The sequence below is a fragment of the Anopheles arabiensis genome, chromosome 2, assembly GCF_016920715.1.
Source record: "Anopheles arabiensis isolate DONGOLA chromosome 2, AaraD3, whole genome shotgun sequence".
NCBI classification, from domain to species: domain Eukaryota; kingdom Metazoa; phylum Arthropoda; class Insecta; order Diptera; family Culicidae; genus Anopheles; species Anopheles arabiensis.
The window spans coordinates 72,737,936-72,751,794 of record NC_053517.1 but is presented as its reverse complement, the minus strand read 5'-3'; the positions used below and the strand labels follow the sequence as shown (position 1 = coordinate 72,751,794).

General features: G+C 40.9%; 1 protein-coding gene across 1 annotated transcript; it reads left to right on the top strand.

The window, feature by feature from the left end:
* The first annotated feature begins 1,050 nt into the window (after nucleotides 1–1,050).
* LOC120896386 (zinc finger CCHC domain-containing protein 8 homolog) lies at nucleotides 1,051–3,781 on the top strand. Its single transcript, XM_040300451.1, has 2 exons — nucleotides 1,051–2,380; nucleotides 2,471–3,781. Exons 1-2 carry the CDS (start codon nucleotides 1,136–1,138, stop codon nucleotides 3,200–3,202), a joined length of 1,977 nt encoding a protein of 658 aa, XP_040156385.1. The 5' UTR covers nucleotides 1,051–1,135; the 3' UTR covers nucleotides 3,203–3,781.
* The last annotated feature ends 10,078 nt before the right edge of the window (nucleotides 3,782–13,859 follow it).

Sequence of the window (13,859 nt, the reverse complement as noted above, 5' to 3'; positions counted from 1 at the left end):
TCAATATTAGGTTTATTCCCAAGATTTTTTAAAAGTTTCTCCAACATTTTTGAATCAGTTTCACAGCTAATTGTTTGCTTAGCGGTTATGTGGGACGCATTCAAAATTTACAAAACCTATCAAATATGCCATTGAGCGTAACTAAAAAAATATTCTTTTGGTATTGAAATTGAGCATATTCATAAAAAAGGACAAAATCAGATACACATAAAAAGAATATACAGTGAAGCGCCGTATATCAGGGTACCTTTTATCCGGCTTTCCGTTTATCAGTGTTGTTGAGAAATGACAGTTCAATACAAAGGTGACATTGCGTTATGAGGAGGATATTTGAAAAAGCGATTATAGAAGCACATTGTAACAAAAAACACTATAATGCATGGCAAATTTCAAATATTTTCATTGGAAAAACGTGAAGTTAATAAAAACTGGGTTATTTTTATCAAAAAATAAGATATTTTTCCAAAACTTAATCAGGAGTTGGTGATAAAAATATATCATTTGACTCAATATCCGTGTTATTCGCTTATCCGGGCGAGGTCAAGTCCCGATAAACTCGGATAAACGGTGCTCCACTGTACATCAATTTTGTTTTATTTTCTCAATAGACTTGTTTCGAAACATACCTATTACTATTTGCTTGGAAGACAAACTTATTTCGGCACTGTTTTGAGTGATTTTAACATCATGCGCATTGTGTTTAAATATAACGTTAAACATTTATATTTCCATCTCAATATCATATCAGACTCGGGCGATTTAAGTATTTTTTAAATAAATTTTAATTGGACGGTTTATTTAAATACTCTGTAAATATAAAGTATGTCTAAATTCAAATCAAACGAGGCTGTTGCTATGCCATTTTTATTTTGATAAATTCATAGATATGTTTTTAAACAGAAATTTAACTGTATTTTTTATAATTTTCTTGAAAAATCTAACGGCAAAACGAATCTTTTTCAAAATATTTCACACAGCCCACCCTACTTGGGGCGGATGGGAACGATGGTTCCGTTTTGTTCGGCAACGTCACTCTTCCGTCAAAAAAAGGTAAACAACAGCAGACAGTGATTTCCGATGAAAACACTTTTGGCGGCGTTCGGTTAAATAAAGGAACGTAAAAACAACTTTAATAATGGACGAGAACTCAACAAGTGAAAATAATACGACACCACGGTTAGAAGCCGCAAACTCTAACGATAGCGATATAGAGATTTTGGAAACGAGCGTGCCCGTAGTTAGTATTGATCTCGACAATGACGAAGTTAATGGTTCGCAGGTGGACGCTCCACTGGTAGCGATTCGCTTCAGAAACAAAGAATTGTTTGAAAAGCTACAAAGAGCCGTTTCCAGTGCATTAGAAGCGGTGTTTCAAGAGCATCTACCAAACGAGTCGATAAACATTGCGCAGGGAAAGGATGGCTGCTCCCTGGAGGCTCAGGAGAAGGGCGCTTCGGAGACCGACCGCTGGTTCGTTATCGATTCCACACCCATGAAGAACAAAAAGAACGATGGTCCGATACCGAGCTACAAGAAATCGATGAACAAAGTGTTCGATGGACAGACGCCACCGTCCGCTTCCGGTTCGCTCTCGAAGCGACCGAAAGGCAAACAAACCTGCTGGAACTGTGAGGGCGATCATGCGCTGAAGGATTGCAAGCAGCCGCGCAACTATACGCGTATCCGGCAGAAGAAGGAAGAGTTCCAGCGAAAGAGTGACCGCTATCACGCCGACCTGGAGCAGAAGTACGGCCATTTCAGGCCCGGCGCTTTGAGCGAAGGTTTGCGCGGTGCACTCGGACTCGGTTCGCGCGATCTGCCACTGCACGTGTACCGGATGCGCATGTTTGGCTATCCGCCGGGTTGGCTCGAGGACGCAAAGATTACCCATTCCGGGCTGCAGCTGTTCGGATCGAACGGCGACGCAGTGCAGCACTCGGACGAGAGTGACGGCGAGGTGGACAATGTACGCATGAAGTATGATGTGCGGAAAATAATAGAGTATCCCGGATTTAACGAGCCACCGCCGGAGGGAATGTTTGACGACTGGAAGTACTATAAAGTGCCGCCCTATACGGAGGAACTGGGGCGCGATAACATGATCCGGCAGCTGGAGGGCACGTTGGTTGGAGGCTATCGGCGCAAGAAGCTTAAGATGTCCAACGAACCAGATGCAGAAACTAACGACGATCCCACTGTAAATAGGGAAGTAGTGGATATGGACGCGATGGAGTGTAGTCCTCCGCCGCCGGAAGCAGCCAAGTCGAATGAGCTAGAGGATGGAGAGCTGTCGTCTGATACTGAGTTAAATAACGCGACCTCAGCAGTTGATGATAGTGTAATTCTGGTCGAGACTCCCGTGGAAGTGATCTCATTGGATGTAAGTATACAAAACAGACAGAGTATTGGTGGCTGAGCAAAACAGTACACACCTAATATTGGTATTAATTTGATCGTTTTACTTTTCCAGGATACGTCTTTGGTCGTGCCTGAGCCCGCTCCACAATCCCCCACTTTGGCTGATCTGCAGGCAAAACAGAAGCAACTGGAAGATCAGTTGGCCAACAATGTTACGATGACGGAAGAATCTTCATTTGTGAGTGACATTTTGCTTGCCGAGAATCTAGCTGCTGACCAGTCCATGGAAGAATCGCCTTCCACATCGTCCCTTCCGGCAGCGCCGGCCGATACTGTACTGACGCAGCCCGCAGAACAGCTGGCCAACTGTACGGTTGTGTCAGAAGATTGTTCGTTTATGAACGACATACTGCTGGCCGAAAAGCTGGCAGCCGAACAGTCCCTACTGGTACCATCCACATCAACGGCTCCTTGCTTTATCGAACCACCGAGACCTCCATCTCCACCGAAAACGAACACGCTTGACGAGTGTGTGCCATCGGAACGGCCGCCCGAACCGGAAACGTTCGATCTCGGCGAAATAGCCATGAACAAAGTGCCCTACATTGACGAACCCGCCAGCATGGGGCTGAAGCGAATGTCACTTGGAACGCCGATACTGAAAGCGTTCACGCCGTACGATACGTTGCCAAGTGGGGAAGCTTTTTCGAAAGGCGTTAGCGACGTGATACACTTTGAGAATCTTCCCGACTCGACGGGAAAATATGAACAGATGAAGTCCCTTCTGTCGGAAGTGCGGCAGAAGATGAACAAACATCTGCGCGAAATGGATGATGGACGATAGGTGGGGATAGAGAGAGAGAGAGAGAGAGAGAGAGCGAGGAATGAACGCAGAGCAAGCAGTGTTTGTAACTAGACTAGAACTATAAGAACTAGTCTAGGCTAGATCTACTTTTGAAGAAAAATTAGAATTATCGAAATGAACTCGAGCGATTCAGTGTGTTGCAAATATCTCAATACCAGCTAAAACCTTCTGATTAAAACAAACACATGCAGAATATGACCAACACTAAACTCACCGAGAATTAATTGAAATAAATGAGTTCAAAAGAAGGATCGCTTATTGACAAAAAAAAGCTTGACAACGAATTACTTCGGAATTTTATACTGACGACGCTCGTTGTTTAGAAGCATACGGTCGAGGGAAGATAACACAATCAACGCAATGACTGAATCTACGGTTACAATGTACATACGTCCAATAAGTTAAGATTAACCTAGCTGATTGAGACCGTTTGGGTTAAATTAACGGGTGCGTAGAAGCACGTAGATTTTGATTTCATTTGCTCACGAATGCATTTTGTCATCAATCATATTTGAATTAAAAAAAAAGATGAATAAAATTCGAACTTGAAGTACAAATTTTTTCTTAAGTCCGTAAATTTTTTCCGAACTTGAAGTACAAGTTTTTCTTAAGAATAATATTAATATTATTAGTTATTTGAAAAGTTTGTAAAATGCATACACAATCGATTTTGTTTATTCGTTTTATTGCTTGTGCCTTGTACAAATAAGTCCAAACAATAAATGGTATAGCTGTGGTAGGAAAGTTCGGAGATGAAAAGCTAAACGTAGGTAACGAATTATCTTTGCCTAAACGGGGTCTCCTGTATGGTCCGCTCAGAGAAGATATAGAATAAACAGTCAATAAATTGTTACATTAGTAAATTAATAAACAAATTAAACACTCTTGAGCTGGATTGAGCATAACTTACACGCTTTGTGTGTAATGTGTTTTGTATTTGGTGCTAAAGTAATAGACAAAACACCAACAAAGAAACATATCTCCATGTTATGTCTTTGCCTTTTATGAGGTACACTAATGATAATCCTGAATCTACTGGTGAAAAGTAATGCTTGAAATTTAATGTTGCAGTGTGATTTCGTTAATGTTGTAATGTTGGATTGTGAAACATTCGTTAGTCTCCTTCCAGCCTACCGGACATCCTGGACAATTAACAAATACACGTGAAAAAACAATTGTAACATACACTTTCGTAAGGTACATTACGTTCATTACGTACAAGCGTTCCCCTTAATGCTGTTACGTTAATATTAAAATTATAGAGTTCATACGGGTGGATTAATGTTCTGGACATTCACGACATTGGATCGTTTGCTGCGTATAACGTGTTTATTAAAATGTTAGATACTTCAGCTTGCAAGTTAAATTTTAATTTGTCCGGTTCCTGGATTTTGCAACAGATCTTGGGGACTTTACGCAATGTCAGGGATGTACACAACTATGACAGATGGTGCTACGTTTGAGAGGCAGGAGAGCAAATAGTTTAAATACTTAACGCAAGCTTATACATACTTTTAGAAAGATTGATACATACAGTGGCCGGTAAAATAAAATGCCCACTACTTACAATTTTCCTTTTTTTACATTTTTTCCGTGAAAAATGAAGTTATTGTAATGCTTTATTTTTTGAAACATTGTTCGTGATATACTTAAGAATGTGCAGTACCATAGCATGACAAAAATGAGAAGTTTGCTTCAAGAAAAATTTGTTTTTTCCAAAATTGATCAAAATCACTGTGTCAAAATAAAGTGCCCACTTTATTCATTCCACACAAAATATTGTTCTGAACAAATATAACACCAAACTTATGATTTAGATGCGTTCCTCTCACATTCTTCACATGTTCCAGGATCTTTGGCGTTTTTTTTTTAATTGTTAATGGTTCATCTAGTTCTGCATCTAGTTTTGCATCTGGTTCTTCTCAAGCGTTATCCAGAGCTTTAAATTTAAATTTATTTGTTTGTTACACCAGTTGTATCCACCTTCGCACCTAGAATCTGCCATAAATTCTCGATGACACCAAGATTTAGACTTTATGGAGGACATGCAAGGTGTTTTATACGATACGAGTTAAGAAATATGTTTGTATTAATTGTGTGTGTGTGTTGAAATGTTAGCCTGTAGGAACATGTTTTTAGTTTTCAAAACCCTTCCTTCGATCGGGGTTTTCCACTGTATCAAGATTATGTCTCAATTTTTATCCATTTTCTAAATCTCAGATTCTGATTTCGTTGTAACGCAGTAGATATCCTGCATCACCTCATGCTAAAGCTCATTACAAATAGTTTTTATGATTTTTGAACAGTTTTATGCATCCATTTCGCGAACATATTGTCAGTCTTGATTCTTCATGTTTGGCTTATTCTACAGGCTTCTTGGTGATGTTCCGAATAGGAACCAATCTCATCTGATTTTAAAAGAGCCCGCAAGCCCGCGCATCCTGAATTTCCGCCATAGGATCTTTCTTCATAATCAACCTTCCACTTTAAAGTAAGCCAATCATGAAACCATGCTGGTCCTGGAAGCAAATCATGAACCCATAATGAACCAGAAATAGCTTTATTTCCTAGAACAGTACCTAGAACTGTTTCGGTTTTGGATTCGGAACGATATTCGATCATGATGGTCCTGGTACGGAACGTAGAGCACTTGGCTTAGGTTGTGTAATACGCATCTGACCACCCAAAATAGTCGATAGGTCTGATATCAAATGATAGAACATATTGGCATAGTATGTGGTCATTTTGCTATGAAACGAATATTGCCCGACTTTTAGTAGACCACATAAATTTCATGATTTGATTCATCTGATTTTTTACAGAAATTTAGCTGAAGAGTGTCCTAAACGATGGATGAAAAAAGTTTTTCGATAAGAATCAAGAGCACTGTCAAGGGTTCAGCAAAATCATATAATAGGTGATTATATGAGGTGTCCGACTTTAGGGCCGCCACTGTATTCACTGGGTTTAAGGTTTCCTGGGTAGTTCCTTAAACTACTAATCGGAATATTTACTCTCTTTACCAATCTGCAGCGGCCCGAGGGCGATCCCATGGTTCAGTCGTCAACTCGAACGATTCAATATCATGCCCGTTATGGGTTCAAGCCTACTGCGGACCGTTCTCACGTAGCAAGAATTTATTTATCCGACTGCGTGGTAATGAATTACATTTCTCGAAAGTCTGTTTAGGCCGACATGTTCGCATAGGACGTTACGCCAAATAAAAGACCAATCTGCAGCTATATTCAGCAAAACAAAAGGCCCATTTTGTGAAAAATCTTCGAAAACTATGCATATGTAGAATGTAAAAAAGCATAAGATTTATAAGGTCCACTGAAAGCCGGATGGTCTCCACTTGTTTGGCCAATAACGTCGTTTGGCCAATATGGGACTAAAATAGATTAAATTTAGTTATTAGTTATTAGAAATAGTAAATAGCACGAAGAGTTCTACTATCTTGGGAAGGTCGGATACTTCGGACGAACGCATTTTGAAGAGGAATCTTGCATACTGCAAATTTCACCATCTGCTGAGATTCAGAAGACTTCAAGATAGGACATATTGATTCATTCGGTGGTCCTCTATAGCAGGGCTCTCCAACCTTTTTAGGATCGCGAGGATTTTATAGACTTAGTTCAAAGTTTTTAATAAAAAATATGTTTAAATCTTATTCTAGACGTGCCTATAACATAAAATTTAATATAATTGAATTTAATTGATCTGATGATTAATCTAATTTGATTGCACGATACGTGTCGTAATACGCTTTTTTAGTGATTTTTTTCGCGAATCACTTCCGTTAACACCAGGGGCCACAAGTGGTCCGCGTACCACAGGTTGGAGACCATTGCTCTATAGACACGAGTATTTGACTATCCGAGCGGAGGAGGCAAACGTTGATTATATTCGACGGTGTGCAGCGGTGTGTTCGACAGCGATTTCCAGTTCGGCAAGTTCGATGCCTGGAAAAGACGAAACAAGACCTGTCGGAGATAGGGTGTCTACATGGATGGGAGGCTACCGCCAGAGTCTGAGCATCCTGGAGCAAGTTTCATGTTTCATGTGTGTGTTAAATAACCTGAGTTTAACAAAACTCCGAGCATTCCGAAAATTAACAAAACGGCTATGCTTAGAATTCTATGAGTTTTTTAGATACCGAAATTTTACACAACGAATCAACAGCATAATAAAGAATAGATGTCAGATTAAGGGTGGCCGCAACTGCATAAGTGACAGATACGCTGTGGTATAAAGCTATGTCCTGTTATATGCACCTGTACACATTGAACAAAAAAAAACAGACCTTAAGGCCAGCATAATTGAGTTTGCAGTTCTTGCTCTCTTTGAATAAGTTACTAGTTTCGTTCGTATTGATTTTCGAAATAAACTGCCGATCACTGAGACCTAAAGAAGTATTCGTTTTTTATCAGGTTAGGCCCTTTACGTCCATCAGCATGGGAAATCGATTTTTAATGTTGGTGCAAAAATCGCTTTCACTTGTTTCCAACGTGTTAAATGATTTTCGGTAATTTCTAGCATTAATTTTCTTAGAAACTTCATACACGTCAAAACATATAAAAATACACGTAAACATCTACATTAACAACCAAATTGATAATCCTAGCATTACAATATATGATGATTTAAAGATTTATTTAGTTATGCAGAGCCATATAAGATTCGCGAGTCGCATTTTGCCGACTCTAGTGCTTTAGTCCCATACGATCGTGAACTCTGGCTCATCATATGGGTCTAGTTATAATTGTATATTATTCAAGAATGCTGGTGGAAAACTTGGACGTCATTTATTTTACGAATTTAAAGAGCTCACTACTTATGCGCACAAGCCAAGATGAATGTCTGAATGAGCCGGCAAAATCTTTAAGCACATGCTGTAAAGTAGACCGAACACAGAATGTGTTGGATACGATAAAGAAAGAGCAATGTTCAATTTAAAACAAAGTCAAACAATACGTTTTTGCCGATGACTTTGCGATTAGTTCCTCTGCCAAAAAGCCTTAACAAAGGACTTATTCATTATGCAAGGTACTGCAAAACATGGAAGCTTAAATTAAATGAATCTAAAACTGGAACTATTTATTTCTCGCGTTGCACTAGTAGAAGTAAATTACCTGATGGAAAATTAAACATAAAGAATAATTAAGTATTATGGAGAAACGAAATCAAATACTCGACAAAAGATTAACATATAAAAACATATTGAAAATATAATATCCTCTGCAACAAAAACCTCACTATCTCTATACAGCTTTAATAGCAGGAAATCTACATGATTAAAAAAAAACTTTAGATTTCAACCCTGCACTAAACTCCAATTCCCTGTCAAGTATTGAATGTGTGCTTTTTAGCTAGCACGGTTTTCCATACAAAAAAAATCTGAATTTTTTTCGGCAAGTCATGAAATTTTTGTAAATTTTAAAAATACCAGCTTCCATGAAAACGCGTTTCAGCCAACTATCGAGCAGTGGCGGCCACTCTTAATCTGACATCTATTCTTTATTATGCTGTAGACCAGATATATGGATAGATAGATAAACAGATAGATTTGATGTTTTTTGAACAGTATTTTAAATAGAATGTCATAATACCATCTGCTCGTATGGATACGATTCGTATGATTCGTTGTGTAAAATTGCGATATCTAAAAAAGACATAGAATTCTAAGCATAGTCGTTTTGTTAATGTTCGGAATAATCAGAGGTTTGTTAAACTCAGGCTATTTAATACTCTGTTGGTTATTTTCTTGTTTTAGACTATCAGTCCTTAATATGACCAGGGTTTTTTTTTCAAAAAACTTGTTTCTGCGGAAGAACTCCATCCTAATGCGATTGCAGAAACATGAACTTATCATGACGAGTAAACTGTGTAATCTATCCAGCATATTGTGTAAAAGGCATAAAAGGTCTAATATCAATAAGAGCTCCATTTTATTGTAATTAGTAAAACACAAAACTATGAAATAAATATGAATACGAATCCCAACAAAAATGGAAAATTAATAAATAGTAAATAAAAATGAAAGCAAACAGGTGAATGTCAGCCAATAAATCCAAAGCCTCTATAAATCAATAAAATGAAAAAAAAAAATTTCAACAGCTCAGGGATATTAAAAAAAATGTTATAAATAAAGTCCTACGTATCGCAAATATAATGCACTACAGAATTGTTCTACAACAGTTTTAATTAAAACATAAGCTTGAATTGATTTCTCTGTTTCAGACCGGCTCTATTGCTATTGAGCAATATTTTGGCAAACAATAAAAAAACATAAAAAATCTAAGACATATTTATATTTAGTCCGTTTATTCATCGGACAATTTTTGTCTACATGAAATTCTTAATTATAATGATATGTCCCATCTATTAGTCGAAGACGCTCACGGAATGCTGAATTTGACATATTGTAGATTTAAAAAAATTGAAATGAGGGTGTTGCGACGGCGACCGGAGCTGTGAGCCACGCGAAGGATGCGGCCTTGTGAATGCGGCCTAACCCGCTCGGGTAACAACATTCTTCTCGATCGCTTCAAAAACCAATAATTATGATGGTGATCGCACACCTCACGAATTTACAAAGCTTGTCATACTGGCATACTAGCATATATACATAAAACAACTCAAATTCAAATTCAACTAACGGTGATGATCTATTTGACAGTATGCTTTTTGAACAGTGTACAAATTTGTCATGGATTCAAGCCTAAAATGGACCGTACCCGCAACAAAGATTGACTATCCGGCTGCGTGGTAATGAATTAATTCTTGAAAGCCTGTAAAGGCTGGCATGTTCGCGTAGGACGTTACGCCAAACAGAAGAAGAAGAAGAAGACAAATCTGAAAGAGTAAGTATTCATATTTCCAATAAATTTTTTGAACGAATTATAATGCATGCAAGGAAAACGTTAGGGATTTTATTTGTATTTTCTCTTTATCAGGTTTGAATGTTATAAAAACAATCATGTGAATACTTACTAATCAAGCTAACAACTTCCACGGTTTTAATTGACGGAGTAAATGGCTATTTTGCATTTTATGTGTGTAAAACTTCGCTTACCATGAAATATACCCATTCAAACAGGTTTTAAATTAGCAACTGTTTGATGCTTTACTACACTCATAATTGAACCTGAGTTTGTTACGCATCTAAGCAGCATCAACCGAGCATTCGCAGTGCAGACGATCACCATTGCCATTTTGCGTCAGTTACAACAGACCAGAGTCAATAAAACCAAATTATCATAAGACGTTGTTAGCTGCTATCCCAACGGCTGCTATCCCGAAAATAATCACTCACGAAATGCGCTCATCGCTGGTACAGGCGACGGTTGACCATCGCCACTGCAAACTAAGAAGAAACGCTTTGTAATGGAAACGCCCTGCACTAATGGCATCTTCCAGCGCCCAGATCCTCAGCTGGCACTGTCTAATGTGTACTTTGAATATTATATTTATTGCCTCGCATTGCAATGAAATTGTTGTCCTCGATGGGGGTAGTAATAATTTTAATAACAGATAAAATATAATTTCACCATCTTTACCGGGATGTCACGGTGTGTTTGTATGCGTGTTAGGGGAATGCAAAAGCAGGACTGACTGACGGCTAGGTTATGGACCCGGAGACCGCTCACTAACCGAAGGTGGCAGGTGTAGTGGTCCTAGGGAATATCAACAAAACAGGTAGCCGTAAAACTTTTGCCAAACCTCCCGCTTCCGTTACCACTCGGACGGTCGAGCGCGCAGTTCCTGGCTCGTGGTTCGAGGGGGGAAAGGGGTGGAATGTTTGACTTGGTGGTGGAGAATTTATGTTGCGAAGGGATTAAATTTTACGCTCCGTGAATACTAAAGAATAATTAATGACCACACCGTTGACGATAGGGAGATTGTTCACTGCCCGGTCCGGGTTGTGTGGGCCCGCTGAAGCTGAAGCCATCCCAGGAACGCTTCCGGTGCGCCTGTCGTCAACAATAATGCACAACGAGCCGAGTGGATGGCTGGAAAATTAGCAGTAACACCGTGCCTCATCGCCCTCCCCCCTCGCATCACCATCCCCTAGAGAGGACCTCCAACGGCCGAAACCAACGCACAAACAGCAACCAGTATTGTTGCACATCGTTGCTGTCGCTTGGCCTTTTTTGACAGAGCAATCCCCCGCTCCCCCGGAGGCTGTATGCAAACGCAAGGGTGGCCAGTGTCTGTACGCGCGCACGGGAACTCAATTCATTTGCAGCCATTCATTCATTCATTCAATCTTCACCCATCCACGGTGCACGGCCGGGACGAGCCGTTACACAGGCCGGCACATGCTGGCACAACACAGGACAGGAGAGAATAATGTCGTGGGGCAATGTTTTTACCTCCATAGCTAATCCCGTCGGTCGTCGGAGGACTTCCTCACCCTCACGCTCTTGCTCTCTCTCTCCAGTGCGTCCACGTGACAGGCATTAGCGTGTTAACGTGACGGCGCTGCCAGCGCTGTTGGACTGGTGTTTCGTCCCAGCGATGGGACAAATTCTCTTTTAATTCCGTGCCATAATCTGGCCGGATAAATCTCGGTACGCAGCCACATCCGGTAGGTTCATGGCCGGAGATGAAACTGAGAGAGAGAGAGAGAGAGAGAGAGATATATATATAGCGTGAAAAAATAGCGACCAACTGAAGGCTTGGGCCGGGAGCGATCCGCGAATTGATTCCCTGTCGGGCGAAAAGCGTTGTTTTGGCAGTTCTCGGCCATCGGGAATGGGAAAAGGGGTATGCTGACTAGCTCGAATTTACTAGGTTGTATTGGCATAAATTCCGATTTAAATTATTTATTGCCAGTGCCGCTTGCTTGCGCCTCGGTTGCGCCAGCGGTTTCGGTCTTTGCGCGAAAGAACAGGGAGCACGCAAAACGCTTGGACGCCAGCAGAGGGATCCATTAGTTTGACCGGCTTGCCGTATTTAATTCTGGTACAGTGGGAGTCCTTCCCCCGAACCCCCTCTCGACCCCTCGATGGACGGTCTTTGATTGCTGCGCCCTGGTGTGGTGGGCTTTTTGCCGGAGCTTGAGTAATGGATGCCACGCTCCCTGTCGATACCGCGTGTGCCTCTGCCTCAAGAAATGTGATACGCTCTGCGCGCGTGTTACGCTGGCGCGTTATTATACGGCTACTGTAAAAGGCCGAACGAGGCGAACGGAAGCTAACACACCACGACTACCATGGTGGCCATGGAGGAGGAGCCGCTATTTATTAGCGGAGACAGTACCGGGGAAGAAAAGCGCTTGCGACAACACAACACGCTTGGCGGAAAACCGGACGTACGGCCCAAGCAGTCGATAATATTTGTCTCGAGCAATTTGGGCAATTGAGCTAACCACATCCCCGTGCACAAATAGAATGTATGTGAGAGGCGGGGAAGGGGGTGGTATGAAAGAAAGAGACTTCCGGCGGGGTGGGCTGGCCAAACGAGACACTGCAAACAAAAGCCGCGTTAAAGATTTATGCAGTACTTTATCATCGTGGCATGCTTATTTCGTTCCGCTGCCTGATTACGAGTGGTGAAATCATTTTTGTGGCGGCATTTCGCCACGCCTAACCATTGGCACTCTTCCTAGCCCCCTGCCCGGTTCACCCTACAAGGGGGGATGCGGTGACTTTTCAGTGCGTGCACTGCCGTCTGAAGTGATAGAGTTGTAAAACCGAACGTTGGGCGAGGGCTAGCCACGGTGAAAATCGGATAAATGGGTGCTCGTTATTAGAAACTGTAAAGCGCTCGTTTCCGGTCGACGTTTTGGGCGCAGAGCGGGAGAAAGAGATCGGTCTACACCGCCGTCCACTCCTACACGTACGCCACGCACCGAGATAAAGGATAAATCATGGCTCCTTGGATACCGATTCGGACGAGGGAGAGTAATTGAATTTCAAATTTATTGTACCGCTGCCGGCATTCCATCAACAACCTCCGGGTTCGAGCTGTCGGACGGACAGGGGCTGACTCTGTTGTGTGCCGAATGCCATAAAGTGCATGTTTAGTACTTAATGGCGTGATTTCAGCGTGCCAGCCAGAAGGAAGCCCGTCCGCCACACTAATGGTTTGCGCTATATTCAAATTTAATTTGGCATGTAATACACGCACTTTTGTGGGCTAGGAACTATACGAGCGCTGTGTACTGTGTGGTTTATGAGGATTGTCTGGCTGTTTCCTACTACCACCCCCATGCCTTATCACTCAATTCGTTTCTTTTGTGAGGAATTGATAAATTGTTTGCTGCTGGTTTTTAATGCACTGGAAGCACGAGCTTATTAATGCGTTATGCTCTTTCAACAGCAATGTGCTCAAACGTTGTTGCAGTGGAATTAAGGAATACTTTGTTTGATAACTTGATGATTATTTCTAAATAAACTTTCCTAAAACAGCAAAGGAAAGAAAAACTTTAGTAAAATGTGGTAAAATGAATGTACATTTATTGTGGAACCGTAAATTTAAATTGTATAAGTTAAAATTAGGTTCTTGCATTTAAATAACCAATGTTACCAAGAAATCTTTATGTAGCAAGTGTATTTGGCGATGAAGTCTATCTGAAAATCATACTAGGTGAGATTACATTTCCAACAATGATCATATCATTAATAATCCA

Bases quoted from the DNA above. Each gene is read 5' to 3' on its own strand.
- LOC120896386 (XM_040300451.1), top strand. From the start codon at position 1,136: ATGGACGAGAACTCAACAAGTGAAAATAATACGACACCACGGTTAGAA. The intron at 2,381-2,470 runs GTAAGTATACAA...TTACTTTTCCAG, and splicing joins TGGAAGTGATCTCATTGGAT to GATACGTCTTTGGTCGTGCC.